Source organism: Sturnira hondurensis, unplaced genomic scaffold, assembly GCF_014824575.4.
Source record: "Sturnira hondurensis isolate 20B ecotype Veracruz unplaced genomic scaffold, ASM1482457v3 Scaffold0008640, whole genome shotgun sequence".
Lineage (NCBI taxonomy): Eukaryota > Metazoa > Chordata > Mammalia > Chiroptera > Phyllostomidae > Sturnira > Sturnira hondurensis.
The window spans coordinates 24,270,863-24,284,674 of record NW_028081271.1 but is presented as its reverse complement, the minus strand read 5'-3'; the positions used below and the strand labels follow the sequence as shown (position 1 = coordinate 24,284,674).

The 13,812-nt window shown below is 41.5% G+C and overlaps 2 protein-coding genes across 9 annotated transcripts in view; one reads left to right on the top strand and one right to left on the bottom strand.

The window, feature by feature from the left end:
- Positions 1-11,511, bottom strand: part of GINS1 (GINS complex subunit 1) — a 46,594-nt gene extending 35,083 nt beyond the window's left edge. For 4 of the 7 annotated variants that reach the window (XM_037055517.1, XM_037055516.1, XM_037055518.1 and 1 more), the window contains exons 1-2: positions 7,393-7,611; positions 902-966 (exon numbers count right to left, since the gene is read on the bottom strand). In XM_037055517.1, the coding sequence (XP_036911412.1) occupies positions 902-966; positions 7,393-7,467 (140 nt within the window). In that variant the 5' untranslated portion in view covers positions 7,468-7,611. Of the gene's footprint in view, positions 1-901; positions 967-7,392; positions 7,613-11,359 lie in introns of those variants that run through there. The other 3 variants (XM_037055519.1, XM_037055521.1, XM_037055515.1) reach the window with 3 other exon arrangements.
- A 103-nt stretch (positions 11,512-11,614) lies between these two features.
- The window catches only part of ABHD12 (abhydrolase domain containing 12, lysophospholipase), a 94,792-nt gene continuing 92,594 nt past the window's right edge, over positions 11,615-13,812 (top strand). The window contains exon 1 of one of the 2 annotated variants that reach the window (XM_037055512.1): positions 11,615-11,946. In XM_037055512.1, the coding sequence (XP_036911407.1) occupies positions 11,756-11,946 (191 nt within the window). In that variant the 5' untranslated portion in view covers positions 11,615-11,755. The remainder of the gene's footprint in view (positions 11,947-13,812) is intronic. The other variant, XM_037055513.1, reaches the window with a different exon arrangement.

The window sequence follows — 13,812 nt, the reverse complement described above, 5'->3', positions numbered from 1 at the left end:
TTCTCTCTAGGTTGACTTCTAGAGAATTTAGAGTAACTTCTCTCTAGGCTGAGACCCGAATACCTTCTATGATCTAGAAGTTGGTGTCTGTAAGACTCCTTTGTGTCTTACTTTTCACCAAATCACAGGGATCTATGAAGTTTGGTATACAGCTCAAATTCTCCATTGTGTCAACTACTATGCCTAGCTCTAAATATTTTATAAATCTAGAGCTCTCTCACCTCCAACCTGTATACTTTTGTAGCACTAGTACTCAAACTCCATTCAAGCTATTGGAAATCACGACTGCTCCTGCTAAATTTGCATATTGCCCATTCTGTCATCAATGCACTAAGGTACACATAAATGAAAACAAGCAGTGGAAATTATATATTTCACTTTATTAGGGTTTTTATTTGCTATGTCTCATCTTTTAGGTCTACCCTAATATCTTTCAAGTCATATCAGTCAAATGACAAATGTTTACTTAGCGTCTTCCATATGCCAAGTGCTACTTGAATCCCCATAGATATAACCATGATCATCACAATCCCTTCGGTTCTGTACACCTAGAGTATAATCATGCTCACAGAGAATTTAAAAAACAGAAAAAAAAATCCAAAAACTGATGTAAGATTATCTGATTTCAGTATCAGTTTTTAAACATTTTTTTTTAAAGATTTTATTTATTTATTTTTAGAGGGGAAGGAGAGAGGGAGAGAAACATCAATGTATGGTTGCCTTTTGTGCATCCCCTGCTGGTAGTTAGCCTGCAAGGAACCGGCTTGCAAGCCAGGCATGTGCCCTGACTGGGAATCGAACCGCGATCCTCTGGTTCACAGGCCCGCGCTCAATCCACTGAGCTACGCCAGCCAGGGCTGTTTTTAAACATTTTTAAAGTATGAATCTTATCAAAACTTACACATCAGACTGGTTTTGTTCATATAAAGTTTTCATCTCCTCCAGAATCTGCCTGAGTCCATCCTCCTAGAACATACAAAATGGTATTGATCCACATTCATTAATTTCCCTCACCAAGTCAGTAGCAATAATCTGTCTATACTGTGTTTATCTTTGATTTACGTATCTGGTTAGAAAGCAATAGTCCTTTCATACTGACTATAAGTGTTGGTGAGAATGGAGAGAAATTGGAACCTTCATACTTTGCAGGTAAGAATGTAAAATAGTATAGCGCTGTGGAAAAGTCTAATGGTTCCTCAAAAAGATTAACATATTGCCTATTATCTAGCAATTCACTCCTAAATATATACTCAAGATAATTAAAAATATATGTTCTTAAAAAACATGTACACAAATCTTCAAAGCAGCATTATTCACAATAGCTAAAAAGTAGAAACAGCCCTGGCTGGCATGGCTCAGTGGATTAAGTGTGGGCCTGCGAACCAAAGGGACATTGGTTCTATTCCCAGTCAGGGCACATGCCTGGGTTGCCAGCCAGGTCCCTAGTAGGTGCTGCAAGAGTGCAACCACACATTGATGTTTCTCTCCCTCTCTACAATAAAATCTTTTTTTAAAATCAGGAAAAAAACAATAAAGAGTATGACTGATTATACAACCAACACACTGATTAAGACAATTTCGAATATAATGTACTGAACAAAATAAGTGAGATACAAAGGAATACATACTGTATGATTCCAACTGGCCTTTTATAGAAGTTTGCAACTCATGGCACACTGAATGCAGAAATATGTAAAGACCAATATAATGTGGAGTTACGAAAAAGTGCATCTATGGTTGCCTAAGGTTACAGGTGGGAGGTAGCTACAAAGGGGAAAAAAGGAAACCTTGGGGTGACAGAAATCTTTTTTTAAGACTTTTTAAAAAGTTTTTTTTCAGAGGGGAAGGGAAAGAGAAAGAGAGGGAGAGAAACATCAGTTAGTTGCTTCTTGCAGGCCTCTAACCAGAGACCTGGCCCACAACCCAGGCATGTGCCTTGACCAGGAATCGAACTGGTGACCTTTCCATTCACAGACCAGCATTCAATCCCATGAGCCATACCAGCACAGGGCAGGTGACAGAAATCTTGATTGGGGTGCTGGCTATAAGGATGTATATATTTGGCAAAACTCAAAAATGTGTTAAAATGTACATTTTGTTGTATATAAATTATACTTCAATAAACTGATGGCAAAAAAAATCAATAGTCCTATAGAAGAAATAAAGCATGACAAAAATACATAATTCATTACTTACTGAAAAATGATCTTAATGGTTACTATAAGAAAAAAAGACAGTGTTTTGGTTTGTACTGCAAGAATAGAAAGGTCAAAGAAGTTTTTCTATTATCTACCCTGGGGCAAATTTTTTCAAAATTTGAAAATGTACTTGGAAGTATAAAAAGATTAGTATTCTAAAATTCATAAATGTTACACAATAGGTCTGTCAACAATCTAAAAATAGGTGACTGATCTATTTTCCCATTCTACTTTTCGGACCAAAATATATGCGTTAGCAAAAATGCTTTGGCGTCACTGGTACAATTACAAATCACCTAATTAACCCTGCTCAAATACAGAAAAAGATGAAATTCCTGATGAAAAATGTAAGCATGATTTCTACCTTCCCTTTCATCAGCTGGTTCAAAAAAGATAATGAAAAAACTTAATTAGAATTCAGTTAAATGTACTTTTTATCAGCAAATATTATTTTTAAGAACTAATTTAAACTCTTAATAGATCTTCAGGTACACAAAAGACAAGTGTAAAATAATTTTGTAAAAATACACTATCTTTCAGATTTAGATCTATAGTGGGAACTGAATTCATTTTGTGCCCCCACTTCAGGCTGTAAATCCCTGGGAGTCCAAGATCATTTCCCTTAAAACTCACCAGTTCTAAATATAGGAAGTGGTTAACCATTTCAAAGTACTAAACACAGCACCTAACCATGAGACATTCTGGAATGAAGAAGACAGAGTCCCTGCACTTACATACACTGACTATTATCTCACTCAAAATGATGGTTCTTCAAAGTCATGGGCCTATTGGCCCTCAGATCATAAGACCAATTCTTGGTTTGACCCTGCTCATCTATGTCAGAGTGACAAGCTTCAGCAGGGTTGAGTCTTCCCAGGCTGCTGAGTCACCTGAAAAAGGTGGGTTTGTCAGTAGAAGACATGAATCCAACAGAAGGTTCAAAGGGTTTTCCACCAAACTGAGACATAGAAGAGAAAGTGATTTCACAACTTCTAAGTCCCGCTCACCAGAAGTAGTAAAGCAACACTTAACCTACACACCTCTGCATTTCATCATCTCTACTGAACTTCCCACTGCTGTTTCCTCACTTTTGTCCTGAAGTTAAAACAGCAGACTGGAATGTACACCTGTGTTAAAAGTGAGGCTCCGAGACCTCTGGCCAAGATAGAGGTAGACACACTGCCTCCTCGCACAACCAAAATTAAGGACAACAAAAAACTTAGGAACAAAAAAGCATCCAGAATTGACAAAATTGAACTGTACAGAAGTGTGACAACCATTCATCCCGACTGGTAAGAGGGGCAGAGTCGGCCCCTGCAGAGAGGGGTCACGGCAGGAAAAAGCCATGGCACACAGGAGGTGGCTGGCAGACTGCAGTCACACATTCATGTGCATATAAACCTGGCGAAGACGGGCAGCAAGACAGACTGTGCAACCCAAGGCTCCAGTGCCGGGAAATAAAGCCTAAAAGTAATGACGGAAAACACGTGGGGGGTTAAGGTTCCAGGAGAGACTCATAGCCTCACAGGGGAGTTCGTTAGAGAAACCCACAGGGTCCTAGAATGTACACAAGCCAACCCATCCCAGACCCAACACCAGAAGGGCCCAATGTGCTTGTGGGAAGGAGCAGAAGGGATTGAAATCCAAGAGAGAGAAGAGCAAGTACCATTGTTCCCTCTCTGACCACGCCCCCACATACTGAGTCACAACCCAGTGACAGGGTTGACGTGCCCAGGTGAACACCTAAGGCCTGCCCCTCACTACCTAACAGGTGCAACAAAACAAAAAAAATGGCCCAAATGGAAGAACAGATCAAAGCCCCAGAGCAAATATAACTAAGTGACTAAGAGATAGCCAACCTATCAGATGCACAGTTCAAAACACTGGTGATCAGGATGCTCACAGAATGTTGATTTTGGTCATAAATTTGATAAACAAATGAAGGCTACACTAAGTGAAATGAAGGAAAATGCACAGGGAACCAATAGTGATGGGAAGAAAACTGGGACTCAAATCAACACTTGGACCAGAAGGAAGAAACAACCAAACAGAAAAGAATGAAGAAACCAGAATTCAAAAAAATGAGGAGAGGCTTAGGAACCTCCAGGACATCTTTAAACGTTCCAACATTCGAATAAGGGTACCAGAGGGGAAGAGGAAGAGCAACAAGTGGAAAAGTTACCTGAACAAATAATAAAGGAGAACTTCCCCAATCTGGCAAAGGAAATAGACTTCCAGGAAGTCCAGGAAGCTCACAGTCTCAAAGAAGGTGGACCCAAGAGGAACACACCAAGGCACATCATAATTACATTAGCCAAGATGAAAATGAAGGAGAGAATCCTAGAAGTAGCAAGAGATAACAGGATAGTCAACTATGAAGGAGTGCCCATAAGACTGTCAGCTGATTTCTCAAAAGAGACCTTACAGGCACGAAGGGGCTGGAAAGAAGTATTCCAAATCATGAAAGGCAAGGACCTACATCCAAGAATGTTCTATGTAGCAAAGCTTTCATTTAGAATGTGATGAAGTGCTTCTCAGATAAGGTCTAGTTAAAGGAGTTCATCATCACCAAGCCTTTATTATATGAAATATTAAAGGGATTATCTAAGAAAAAGAAGATAAAAAATATGAACAATAAAATGACAGCAATCTCAGTTATTAACAACCACACCTAAAACATAAGCAAACGAAGCAAACTAGAACAGGAACAGAACCACAGAAATGGAGATCACATGGAGGGTTAGCAACGGAAGTGGAAGGAGGAGAGAGGGGGAAAAGGTACAGAGAATAAGTAGCATAGACAGTAGGTAGGAAATAGAGGGAAGGCAAGAATAGTATGGGAAATGTAGAAGCTAAAGAATTTATGACACATGGACATGAACTAAAGGGGGGCAATGTTGGTGGGAGAGGGTGTGCAGGGTGGAGAGGAATGAAGTGGGGGACATGGGGCAACTGTAATAGCATAATCAATAAAATATATTTAAAAAAATTTTTTTTAAAGTGAGGCTCTTCCTCCAGTATACTGCAAGTTCAGACAATTCCCTTCACTTGATCCATAATTTTTCTTGGCTGTTTCCTCATCTGCAAAATGAGCTAATATTCAGACTAGGTCCTCTTTAATCTTCAAAACAAAACTCACCTTCCCCAAAACACTCCCCCTTCTGAACTTCAAAGTTATTTACTCAGCTACCTGAGAAGTTTCTCGAGATGCTCTAATCCCTTCCCCTCATTTGTTACCCACCCCATCTCCACTCCTATTCTAATAATTGTAAGTCTAATTTGTCTCAAGTTACTAAAACCCAAATACTGATTTCAGGGACCACCAACTGGACAGTTTGGAGCACACAAATCTCTTACCTGGTCCTTTATGACCAACCATAACCATCTCTCTGCCTCCATTCTTTCTTCTTTCCAATCCATTCCCCACAGTGATGCCATAGATAGCCTCAAAAAACAAAAAATTACCTAATCGCTCCCTTGCCTAAAATCCTTTACCAGTTTCCAAATGCCCTATGAGTGAATACCAAAACTCCCTTAGACCTAGAACCTACCTTCTTAAGTCTCCACACACACCATTAGCCACCCTTCCTATGTGACCATGTGTCTCTGAGGTCTGCTATATTCTTTGGCTTGGGATGCCTCACTTCCTTTCCAAACTCCCTTCTCAGGGTGGTGACCTTATCTATCTAGGCATGGCTCAAAAGCCTTCTCATCTACCTCAGCTCACGATGGATTTTTCTTTTGTGTTCCTCTTTCACACTTCCTTGGTATGACTTTACACGTTGCATTCTACAGGGTTGACCAACGATTTTTCCATAAAATAAAAGGCATATTTCTAATTTTCACTAATAACTTTATTGATTTGGATATTTTGAGTATATCAGCTATCTCCCGTGTGGTATAACGCTAATGGTTCTCAATTAATGCCTCAATTTGACTGCTATAAACTTCAACTAGTCTACCCAACTGTGAAGCATTGTTCAGCAAGAAATCTACAACACGGTACTTGGAAAGCTACTTTCACAAGTTCAGTCACAGCACCTTCTCCATATACTCCACAAATCTTTTTTTGCATTTCAGTTGTTTTTACCTTTCTTGAAATAATAAAGCATAATTTGCTGAAAATGTTGCATAGTTTCTTCCATGCTCAGTATTAAAGTGGCTACATAAAAATTCACCAATTTTGACAGTTTTTTTTAATGTACACTGATACAAAAGCTGTCACAATCCAATCTAACAAAATTGTTTCAGATGAAGTTAAAGACAACTGTCACTAGAGCCATCTTACTGAAAAAAAGAAATGAACTTCCTGGCGAACACAGTATTACTTATTTCATGCCTCTCTTCCAGCAGAATGTGTCCTGGCAACCACATAATGGGTGCCTATAAGAAATGTAGTCTCATAAAGAATTTAGAGTGCTGGTCTGAAGCCAGACTACCAGTGTTTAAACCCTTAGCTTTACTTGTTAGTGGCTGTCACCATAATCTCTCCAAGTCTCCATATATACGGCTGGAAAAAATGGAAAACAACAGTTTAAACCTCATAGGATTATTGACGAGGACAAGAAATAATGCAGGTCAAGTGTTTAACACGCTCATTGGGGTAATAACAAGAAAAATAAGAAAAAATCATAACAGTGATTAGTAGCAGCAGCACTGGTAAAAAAGCTTAGTCATTACTGTGTGAAGTGTTGTTCAGAGAGCCTGAGGTACACCTTCTCACTGAGCCCTCACTACAATAAGAATAGGGTACTATTATTATCATTGTCCCAATTTTGCAGAAAATCGAGCAAACAGAAAGTCTGAGTAACTGACCCAAAATAACACAACAGAGCCAGAATCGCCAGCCTGGCTCCAGAGGCCTAGCTTTTGTCGGAGTACACATCATAAGCAACAGAAAAAATGTGTGGTTAAGCAAAGGAACAGCAATAAAGTTATAGAAGAGAAGACACTAACGTAAATATATAAAGAAATGCACCTAATTTTTGAGTGACGTAGGCACAAAATCTTTTTTTCTTCCTATACTTAGGCCTGGTTCCAAAATTTTGTGCCTGACTCTGGAGTTGACTCCCTGAGAAAGTAAACCCTCCAGGGGAAGGGTAAGAGAAAACCCAGAGGGCGCCGCCCCTCTCAGCTCTCAGGCCAGACCCCAACACGCCCATCCAGTCTACACGGTTCCCCCCTTCCTCCTCACATCGAATGCCAGCAGCTGCCCTTGGGGTGCGCGGTGCAACTCGCGGACCATCTCCGTGGCTCTGTTGCAGAACATGGCGGAGGTAACCCAGTCCCGTGGCCTTCTCAACCACCCGCTCGAACTCCAGTGTGGTAGGCCTCACTCCGCAACTCTCCGGTTCTACGGTACCGGCTCTTAGAGCCCTGGATTATCCTCCGCCCCAGCACTGCACTTTGGCGCCAAACACTCCCAGCCAATAGGAACACGCCTCTGGGTCTCCGGTTCTACGGCGTCTGTAAAAGGACATCAACCTTCACTGCTCACTTCCGGATAGAAGTGAAGGTGTTCTTCCCTAGGGTAAGCCCCGGCAACTAAGGGAGAATTGACAGGTCTCCGTTGGAGCCTGTAAACTGAGCTGATGCGTTTTTTATTACCAGGCGGCTAAACTATCAACTTTGCGCGTCGCATAGCGCAACATAAATGCACGTTTGTCAACTTCCTTTTTCCATGTGATTCATTCATTTTCTTTTAGGTTCAAAGAGGTGTGCACTCCAAGGTTAAGAAGAAAAGCCGAGAAATTCTATGCGCATTAACATTAGGATGCAGCGTTTCGTTTGTTTAGTTTTGTAGCGTAAGTGTTTTTATACAATAGGGAAACCAGCTTTTATTGAGCATCTTCTGGGTGGTAGGGACTATGACATATTTCATTTAATGATCAGGATTAACCAACCCTAAGGTTGTTTTTAAGACTCTTGGTACTGATTAGAAAACGGAAGTTAGATAATTTGCCTAAGGTCTCGCAGACCCTGTATCTAAGCTTTCAACTCCACAGTTCCACCATTGATGTTAAAGTAGTCACTTAAAAATATTTGTAAAATAGCTCTAGTCACAAGGTCTACAGAGAGGAAAAAGTTCCCTAGATTAATACCAATTCACAAAGCCATATTCTTCCTTACATGATTATGGAAATTTTCATGGAAGGGAAATTAAACATATAGAGTAAAAGGTAGTGATTACTGTTATAGGAAATTCATTTTTTGTGGTTATTTTTTAAAATGCCACTTAAAAAATAGTAGCATTACTTGGATTCATTCTAGCTAACCTGACAAACTGGGTCCTCTTTTGCAAATATACAGTGGATGTGTGATCAGAGAAGTAAGTATGGGAAGAGACATTTAGCTAAGTATTTTCATTAAATACACAGCTCTACATTGACCCATACTACAGGATATGGATCCAAAGGTCAACAGCATCCACAGCTTTCCTTTGCTATAAACCTTTTTAATTTTGAACCCCAAACCTGAAATTCACTTCCTCACCTATAAAGTGAGAACAATAGTATCCACTTCTGAGGGGCTGTGATGATTCTTTATTCTTTCAGCAAATATTTATGAAGTCTACTATGTAGTTGATATTGTTCTAGACACTGAATATAAAGCAGTAAACAAAGTCCTTGCTCTAGTCTACGTTCTGGTGTGGGAAAGCAGCAACACACAAGTAGAAATACATTGATGAATATATTAGTGAAAAGCATTAAAAATTATGTCAAAGAGGGAGAACAGAGTGATGGTGAGAGGGCCTGAGGGTTTTGAGTTAATGTTTAGAGAAGGCACAGACCTGAAGTAGGAAAGGAATAAGCCATGGATATGGTGCCATTAGGAGGGTGGAAAATTCCAGGCATTAAGAATCCAGTGCAAAGGCCCCAAGGAAGGTTATGTGATGGCTGGCACACATGCTGCCCACACCCTTCCTGGGGGCCTCTGTATCAGCAAGGAGGCAATGATGTTGGAACAGAGTGAGTGAGGAAGAGGTTAGTGGCTGAGATCAGATTGAGGGCTAGAGGCTCTTTCCGAAGCTCTTGGTTTTATTTCCAGAGGGATAAGAGAACCATTGAAGTTTTGAGCAAAGAAGTGACAGATCTGGATCTAGATTTTTTAAAAGACCTCTGAAAAAGCTGAGGTAAGTAGACAGAAGTAAGGCAAAAGTGGGGCCAGGAGACCCAAGAGACCACTTAGGCTCCTAAAATAGACCAGGTGAGAAATGATGGCAATTTGGTGAAGATGGTAAGAAGTGAGTGGATCCTGGACAGATTTTGAAATGAGATCCAACAAGGCTTGGGGATATACCTGCTGTAGCAAAAGAAGGGAGGAATCAAGGATGGCCCCAGGGTTTAACCTGAGGAACTGCAATGATGGCCTCATCATCCCCATTGCCACCCCAACCTGAAGTGGAAAAAGTTATGGATGGAACTGAGGGTGGAAGAAGAGTTGGGAGCTCAGCTTTGAACATAATTTAAGGTGCCTGTAGAATATTAACTAGAGATACAAATGTAGGTGTCACCATTTGGGGTTGTTTTTTAAAACCTGGATAAGACCACTCAGGAAGTTAGTGTGGACCAAGAGTTGAGGACTAGATAGGCAACGCCTAGTATCAGCAAAAAGGACACAATCTCTTCTTTCTAGCCCCTACTCCTAGCTTTTTTATTTTTCCATTAAATAGGATTCAGTGAGTATTAGAATAAAAAAAAATTATTTACAGTTTAGTTGCTGGATTCCCAAACCCCAGTATGGGGTTTCTACATCACTTTAAAGAATTCACCAGTTAAATTCCAAAAGTGTGTTTGAACAAATATGAATGTTAGTTGTGGTATTTAGTAATATGGTCAATTAAACTGTTTCACAATTTCTAAGTATTACTACAAAGCTAATATAAGGAGCTATTGAATTCCTTAAGATATTTCTAATTGATCTTAAATTATCAGTTGCCAATAGTTTTTACTGACACAAATGTTGAAATTCCAAAAATTACTTTGAGATAAATAAGCAAACCTCTTGATTGTACAGCATTTGTAAAATAACAATAGTCCCACATTTTTTTTAAAAAGTCAAAGTTATGAAACTAAATTTGTGAAAATGCTCTTATTTTCTCTTCTCTTTTTAGGATGAGTTAAATTAGTCCTGGTGGGAGAATAATTATAAATCATTAGAAAAGAATTGTGATTTGTTACTTTTTCTTTTTTTAAAGATTTTATTTATTAAGAGAGAGGGAAGGAAGTGAGAAAGAGAGGGAGAGACATTGATGTGTGAGAGATACATCAATTGGGTACCTCTCACATGCCAACTGGGGACCTAGCCCACAAACCCAGGCATGGGCCCTGACTGGGAATCCAACCAGTAACATTTTGGTTCATAGGCTGACGGATGACACACTCAATCTGCTGAGCCAGACCAGCCAGGGCTCTTTTTGTTTTTATAAACCTCCATATGGACATTTCCGGGGGGTTGATCAAGATTGGGTTTCCAGCATGTAGACAGAAATGGGCCACACATAAACCTGACAGGCTCAGGTGAAGCCTGGGTGATGGCTTTATAAACTCAGAGTCCTAAGTAACCACATAGGATGGTATGAAATTAAAACTAAAAACAGGAGTCATGTCATAGGCTAGAATCTTCCCCATCAAAAGTAAATCTTTTAGCTTAACTGATAGTGTCTAGTTTCTTCATTTAAGATAACATACCTTTGGAATGTCAGAATAATTTCCTTTTTTTCGGACCCGTGAAAGCAAAGGCACCGATCTGGGGAGATCACAAATTCCTTCATTATTACTATTGATTATTAGCTATCCTGTATTCACCTGCGTAAAAGAAGTATGTGTCTACCATATTTTCTTTTATCCAAAACCAGCGGTTTACCCCAGTTTGCTTTCGCCTTTCTCTTTAATCACCAATTGATTACATGTAACCTACTTACATTTTCTCCTTTGGCTGTAATGTATAAAACAAGGTGCATAACTGTCATTCTTTGGAGCATTTTCTTAACTTTTTGAGGTTTTGCTACCCGGCAATTGTCAGGTTGGCTCAAATAAACTCCACAATTCTTTACAGGTTTGAACGTTTCCTACGTGGACGAGCCTTAGGGGAAAGTCAGAAAGCCTGGGGTGAGAGTAAAGGGAAACAACTTTCCACTGTAGCCCTCGATGGGCACTCACTTCCTGGGCAGCTTCCTTTCCGGTTCAGGCCACTGATCTGTGAGATAACGATGAGTACGCAGGCACAGGAGACCCTCAACCCAGGAAGAAGCCCAGACCTCACAGAGAGTCAGCCGCTTAGCCTTGCCCTGACCGTAACGCTAGTGTGGTTATGCCCTCCCTTCTCCAAGATGGCTTCCGTTCGGCGCCGGGGGTTCTGGGTGCACTCCAGGAGGAGCTAGGGCAGAGGCGGACGCTGATTGGCCTGCGGGTGTTCGTAGCTCCCCTGGCTTGGGGCTGCAATGTGAGGGTTAGCGGCTTCCAGGAGTTGTCGTCTCTGAACTGCGGCGACTGCGGCGAGAGCGGCGTGGACACGGCCAAGGGGCTCCTTGGGTGGCCGGCCTTGTTGGCCGCGGGATGAGGAAGCGGACCGACGCCGTCGCCGTCAAGCATGAACGCTGCGTCCCCTTGGACTCGCCCTCCCCGGGCTCGACTGCCGCGGTGCTGGACGCAGACTGCCGCCTGAAGCGCAATTTGCGCCTGGCGGGCAAGGGGCCCACTGAGCCGCGCTGCACTGCGGACGAGGGAATGAAACGAGCGCTAGGCAGGTGAGGTGAGGGGCAACCTGGCCCGCAAGCCACCCCTAAACCTCCCACACTGTCCGTAAGTTTCCTGCTTGCGGGAGTGTCCCACACCTACCCGCCATTCTTCCGGAGTCCTCTTCCGACCTCTGCACGCCCTCCCCTCTCTTGTCTCTGACCCCCGCATCCCTTCCGCAGGTCCCTACCCGCACCCCTGCCTGCCCCCTCACAACCCTGGTGTGCCTTTCTGCTCCCCCTCTCAGCACTCCAAATCGAGCCCCTCCTACGCTTTCCCTGGTGAGCCTGTATGAGCTTACCAGGGAAAGCACTGGGCTGGACGAGCGTCTCACAGGGACTTAGAGCGGCTGGGAAATCACGACTCCGCGTGGGAGAGTAGGGGGATAGGGTGGGAGTGGGCGCCAGATCCAGAGAGCTCTGACTCTACGCAAATCCTCTGCGTTGGAACCAACCCAGTGCCCCTCTCACTAGGTTGGCTTGTATCGAAGCTGACCGGTACCGGGTTTCTCATTTCGGGAATTCTTCTAGGGTAACTTCTGGATGGCAGAAGTGGTATTGTTTGCTCAGAATTGCCAGACCTTTGGGGAAAAGTTACATGGGCTGCTTGTGTCCAAGGGAAAGAAAGGGTGCACCGCATCCTCAACTTTTGGAGGGAAACCTGTAGTTTCCTCTGGGGTTGGCTCATGGTGCTTGAAGTTTGTCCACTTGAGTTGTCTCCTTGGAAATCTTCGTAATGTCGAGAAATCATTTGTCTTAACCCTAAAATATCTATTGTCTAAAAGATCATTAAATTTAAAATATGAATATTTGAGTAAATGAGAATATTTTTTAAAGTGCCTCCCAGAAGGGCAAGGCCCAACACTATTTTTGGTTTTGTATAAAATTGTCTAGCAACTGATATCTTTTGTGAAACTAATGTCTTATCTTTTCTGTGGAAAGGTTTATCTGCATTAAAAAATTATGATGACCGCCCTGGCTGGTGTAGCTCAGTGGATTGAGCGCGGACCTGTGAACCACAGGATCGCGGGGTTTGATTCCCAGTCAGGGCATATGCCCGGATTGCAGCCCAGTTCCCAGCAGGGGACTCACGAGAGGCAACCACACATTGATATTTCTCTCCTTCTCTCCTTCCCTTCCCCTCTAAAGATAAATAAATAAAATCTTTAAAAAATTATGACCTTTAGTGCACTTTTACTAACAAGCTTGGCATAACACTTAGAAAGATTGGGAAATTTTCTTCCTTTAAAGAAAATCAACTTGTGATGCACAGTAATGTTTGGAGAAATAATGCTGGCCTGACAACTTCCTTGAAAGATGTACTGTATTAAAAGGATTTGATTTTTTTTTTTTATTTTTGTATGGGGGACAAAGAGAGACATTCAAGTGGTGTTCATATCCATTGGATAAACAAAAGACTGTTAGTATAATAAAAAGAAAAGTAAAGGGCAAAAAGGCCAAATTTATATGTCATACCATGGTTTCCTTTCCTATTGCCTGTAATTCTCCTGGGCATTCTCTTGCTTTGTTTTCTCCTGTATCCAGGTCTCTGCTCAAATGTCACATCCTCAGAGAGGCCTTCCCAGACCAGCATATCCAAAATAGCCTTCATGCCACCCCTAACCCCTTGTTCTGTTTATTTTTTTTCTTCATTGCATTTATCCCTTACCTGACTTGATTTGCTTTATGGGTTGTCTTCTTGCCCACATGAATAGAAGCACCATGAGAGAAGGGACATTGTTTTTTCCACCTCTACTTTTCAATATAATATTTCCTGAAATATAGTAGGTGGGAGAAAATATTTATTGAATGAATAACTATGATAAATTTCTAGAATTGGAATTGCTGGACCAAGAGGTATGTGTTAACTTTGAAAGG